The following is a 5,048-nucleotide window of genomic DNA, read 5'->3' on the forward strand; positions in this document are numbered from 1 at the left end:
TAATGCTCCAAGTGGATCAGCAACACACCACTGACCTGACTGACCTGTCATTTGCTAATGATCCCAAAGCCTAGAAGTCATGCAAAGCTTAGAAACATCATGAAGAGCTAAAAATAACACACATTTCATGTTTACTTTGAAAAAATGCATTTTCTGTTGCTTTATTTGAAATGTTACATTTATAGTTTGAGATAATTATTATAAAATGAAACCTTGAAACAAGAGTTTAAAACTTTCCTAGTTAATAGATTTCACAATACATTTGTTTTGATAATATTTTTTTAATGAATCTATAATCAAATCTTTCATATTTTAGACAATACATGCCTCATTTTTATTTGGTCTAAAATAAAAATGATACATTCTTAACCCTTGTAGCTTTTACATATATAAGATAAACACATTTTGTGAATAATACTAACTTTTTTTTGGTAAATTTCCTTTAACTTTAGCCATAAAACAAACCCTATAATAATAGTTTGATATTTTTAATAAAACCAAAACTCAGAGACATCAATACTAATAATTTTTTTTTTTACATGCACTGCAAAAAGTGAAGCATTAAATCAATTACAGAAAGCTCTGTACTTTAAATATTAGTTTTTATCAAATTACATTTTTAAGGCAAAATTTTAATTTGATGAAAACTAAGTATTTTAAATGTAACAAATGACAAAACCTTTGTTAGTTGATCCAAATTTTCACTTTTTTCAGTGTGTGTTCCTTATCTTGTGATAGATCTCAGCACATCAGATGCCTGTAGCAGTCACATCAGGTAATGCAGTCAAGCCAGCAGATGCATGAGCCTGAAGGAGGCTTTGGAGCAGCTGGTTAAGCCTCCACTGACAGATGGGGAGCGTGAACTGGACAGAGTGTAAAAAAGCTGATTGCCGTGAGGGCTCAGCTTTAAAAGAGACTGACTTCAGCCATGAGTGGGCAGAGGAAGCATGTTTGGAGGACTGTGGCAGCACATTTTGACTGGGGCAGAAAAGAACGTCCCACTGAGCCAAACAAGACTTTTCTAGGGGGAAAAAAAATTAATTTTAAGAAAAAATTGAATTTCTTTACATGTGTTTTGTGGTCCTTTGCTTGCATCTTTGTCAAGGATTTAGAAATTTAATTGAGTTAAAAAAATGTCTCTTTCAAATAAACCCAACTTTTTATTGATTTAAATGATCAATCTTTGGAGGATTTATTTGGAACATAAATATGTATGTATGAGATTTATCTAAATCATTTAGAGTCTTTAGACAATGTATGTTGAAAAGACAGAAAATCTTACTAGCTAAAATAATTTGAAAACACACTGAAAAAAGTGAAATATTCAATTAATTAACAAAAGTTCTGTTATTTGTTGCTTTTAAAATAATTAGTTTTCTTAAAATAAAAATTTTAAGATGATGCTTTACTCAACTTAATGTAATTTAATAATAACTAATATTTTTTAAAAGTAACAAATTACAGAGCTGATTCAATCTTTCATTTTTTACAATGCACTTTCTGTTTTACTATTTTATATCTACCATCTTGTGACAGGAAAGTCAACCGTTCTCTGACTGACGCTGTTGCATTTGGATCATCAAAAGATCCCCATGGTTTTATGCTCCAAATTTTCATCATAAGAAATCTTTTTTTTTTGCTAGATTTTTATAACAACTGACCTACCAGGTCTACCAACACCAGTGGAAGAGAAAAAACCAAAGACAATCAGTCATATATTTAGCCATTTCCTTTTGCTTTTTCTTTCAGTCAGGTCTCATTGTTGCGTGTTACCATGGATACGTGGATGTGGTCATCGCCCTCTCCCAGTGCCCATACCTGGATGTGAACTGGCAGGACAACGAGGGCAACACTGCTCTAATAACAGCAGCACAAGCAGGTAATCCTAATTTGTCAGATTTTTCAACAAATAAATGTGCCATAAGCAGTAATGTTTACATCAGCTTCCCTAAAAGGGGAAGAAATTGAATAAAAAAGACAAAAAAAAAAAACTCAGGGTGTAAAAACTACAATCAGGTGCAGACACAAATACTTTTAAAAGTCATTTTCAGCTAATTTTACATTAAATACTACTAAAAATGGTATACTTGCACAATAAGCTTGTCTTTGACCTTTTTTTGTTATTTTAAGTTTTAACTCTGGGTGGAGCTTCAGTGCAAAAAAGTCTGGTTCTTTAGAAAAATCAAAATAGTTGAAAATTCGTTTTTTTATTTTTTTATTTACTGATATATTTGTAAAAATGGAAAATTACAAACAAATACAGGCTCAAACACAGTTGGGATCATTGTTTTAATTCAATGAAGTTAAAGAGTAATGTTTTATTTTTTGTTTTATTATTTATTTTTTATTTTAAAACTATTTTTCCGTGAAAAAAAAGGTATGATATATGGAAAACGATATGCCGTCTGAATGAAAAATTGCCGATGGCTTCAGCCTTTAACGTTTTTGAAAATTTACAAGGGTTGGCTTTCTTGATGCTTAATGAAGTTGAGCACCAGCGTAGGTGTTGAGCACAGTGGTGGAGGAACAATGATTTAGTGAAATATGACTTCCGCGTCTGGCAGTAACAACCTTGACAGCGCTCTAATCTGAGCTTTAACATACCTACATCTGACCATTGTCTGAATAGTGGGATGTCTTTTATCCAAAATTGACCCAATGCACACAGAAAATAGGACAAAAGGCTGTAATCAGATACTTGCAAGCTGACTTTGTAAATGGAGTTTCCAAACAACATGGGCTGTAAATTATAGTTCATTATTGGAATGCGATAAATTAATTAAGTATTACTTAATGAGGTAAACTAAATGTTACAAATCACATGTTTGAAAACAACACTTTGCTGCTATTCTGTTTGTACTCTGCGAATAAGAAATTGACCAAAAAACTTGCCAACTCATACAGCTCATTGCAGCTAAATACTAAGTTTTGTTCCTCAATAAAAGCGGTTGTATCAACATTTTTTTGTTGAATAATTTAACTCAAGAAAAACTTCCATAGTTATGTCTCTATGTAGGAAAACAATAAACTGTACCCACTGCTGTTCTGCAAATTTATTATTCTGAAGCAAGAAATGACTGTAAAAAAATAAAAAATAAATAAAACACTTCAGGAACATCTTTAATTCCCATTCCAATCCTCTTTTGATAAATTTTCAAAGTGATTATCCAATTTTTCGCCAAAATTAAAAAAAAAATCTGTGTTGTTTTTATGTTGTTTCTAGGACATAGTTTCTGCAGAGCGGCAGAGCGGTAGTCATTCATTAGAAATTCCTCTCTCAGTTGTGGGCGTAGCTGCTGGTGTTGAGTAAGCCCGCCCCCACTTCCCCATTTCCCCATTTCCGTCTGTTCACAACCCCAATTTAACACTAGAAAAGTTCCATTATGAAAATGCTAGTCTGAATGCTTTTTGCTAACCATGGTTGCTGAATATGCTGAAGCTTTTTGCTGAAGATGCAGAAACTATTTGCATAATGCTAAAGTTGCAAAATGATTTAAAGTTGCAGAAATTGCAGAAAGAGCACAAATAATTTGTAGAATGTCTTGAAGATTTTAAAGAAATGTATAAAAGGGAAAAGGTATGAACCGAGAATTAGCCCAAAACCTCAGTGGATGCCAAATTAGCCCCCGAAAAAGTGAGCTGTTTGCTAAAATGTTAGCTTAACTTCACAAAAAGCCCCAAAATCCTTAGTTGGTGTCAAATTAGCCAAAAAAGCTAGCATGTTGCTAAGATACTTGCTTAACTCGTAATTAGCTTAAAAATCCTCAGTAGATGACAAATTAGACAAAAAAAACTAACACTTAGCTAAACTTAAAATTAGCTTAAAAAAACCCAGTTGATGAAAAATTAGCTAAAAAACATATAAAGTTTTTACAAAATTAGTGATGCAACAAAAATGGCGAGCAGTGGAGCTATCCAGCCCGATGGCAGCTCAGATGGGGAAAACAAAGACGTACACGGATCTATTTGTCTGCAAGTGCATCAAAACAGAGTTCAGCCGACTGTAGCTTATTTAACGACAGTTCCTCGTCTGCTCAAGATTCACAACAATTTGAATAAAGAACTTCTTAAAAATCCAACTTTAATAGTAATTTTTTAGTATTTGTCCTCCATCATTGGATGTTAAAAACACAATTTTTATTGATGGGGTCTGTGATGAATGGATGACGTAGAGTTGTTTCTAAACAGCAAAGCAGACACATTTGTTCTGGGATGGAAGCCAGAGCAGCCAAATTGCTGCGAGATTTACTTTCCACTGCGTTCTGCTTGGCACATCTCAGTCTGACTTTAAGGGAAGGGGCACAAACTCTCACATTCAAGCTACTTTTGTCAGAGCGCAAGAAAAATCACAAAGAGATTTTTAAAGAGAAACTAATTTAAATTCCTGCAAGCGAAAAACAAACTCAATTTGACTACAAAACATATTTAAAGCTGTATGAGACTTGATGTTTCCAAACAGAAAAGTCAATGTTATGTAATGATACCAGAGGACACTATGAGTAATTTTATAGTGATACAACAGACATCAGCCAACAAGGATGAAAAGTTCACTATGTCCTGTAGTGAACGAACACAGACGTGCACTTCATTTTCTGCTTCGTTGGAAAGAGTATTGATTATCTTTCAAAAAAAATATACTGATGTTGGCCAACAGTGAGACGCTAAAAGCCTGCATCAGAACGTGTAATTACAAACAAAAAGGAAACAGTGTCTAGACGCCAAGAGAGTCAGGCTGCTTTACATCTAACCTCCCATTATTCTTCTCTCCCATTCACCTCATTGTTCATTTGTTTCTAGCATCACGTCTGGACTGAATTCTTGTTGAACTTTTGTGCATGTGTGACTCTTTTCTGTTCAGGAAGTCAAAGGTAAAAAGGTGTTTCAATCAGGGTAAGAAGCTTAATCAGAAAATTAAGGGGTCTGGGATTGACTCATGACATTTTTGAGCACATTTGACATAATTCCATTATAAAGAGGGGGGGGTCAGTGCTGCCATTTCACAGTGCCACATACACTTTAAGCCTGTAAAAACCACTTCATTAAAGAAA

The 5,048-nt window shown here is 33.6% G+C and overlaps 1 protein-coding gene across 1 annotated transcript in view; it reads left to right on the plus strand.

The window, feature by feature from the left end:
• Window positions 1–1,653: 1,653 nt before the first annotated feature.
• ankrd33bb (ankyrin repeat domain 33Bb) overlaps window positions 1,654–5,048 on the plus strand; it is a gene marked incomplete at its 5' end in the record, with an annotated part of 6,551 nt that continues 3,156 nt past the window's right edge. Inside the window, one exon of the mRNA XM_024273601.2 lies at window positions 1,654–1,879. Coding sequence (XP_024129369.2) covers window positions 1,654–1,879 — 226 coding nt within the window. The remainder of the gene's footprint in view (window positions 1,880–5,048) is intronic.

The sequence above is a fragment of the Oryzias melastigma genome, linkage group LG17 (assembly GCF_002922805.2).
Source record: "Oryzias melastigma strain HK-1 linkage group LG17, ASM292280v2, whole genome shotgun sequence".
Classification (NCBI taxonomy): Eukaryota; Metazoa; Chordata; class Actinopteri; order Beloniformes; family Adrianichthyidae; genus Oryzias; species Oryzias melastigma.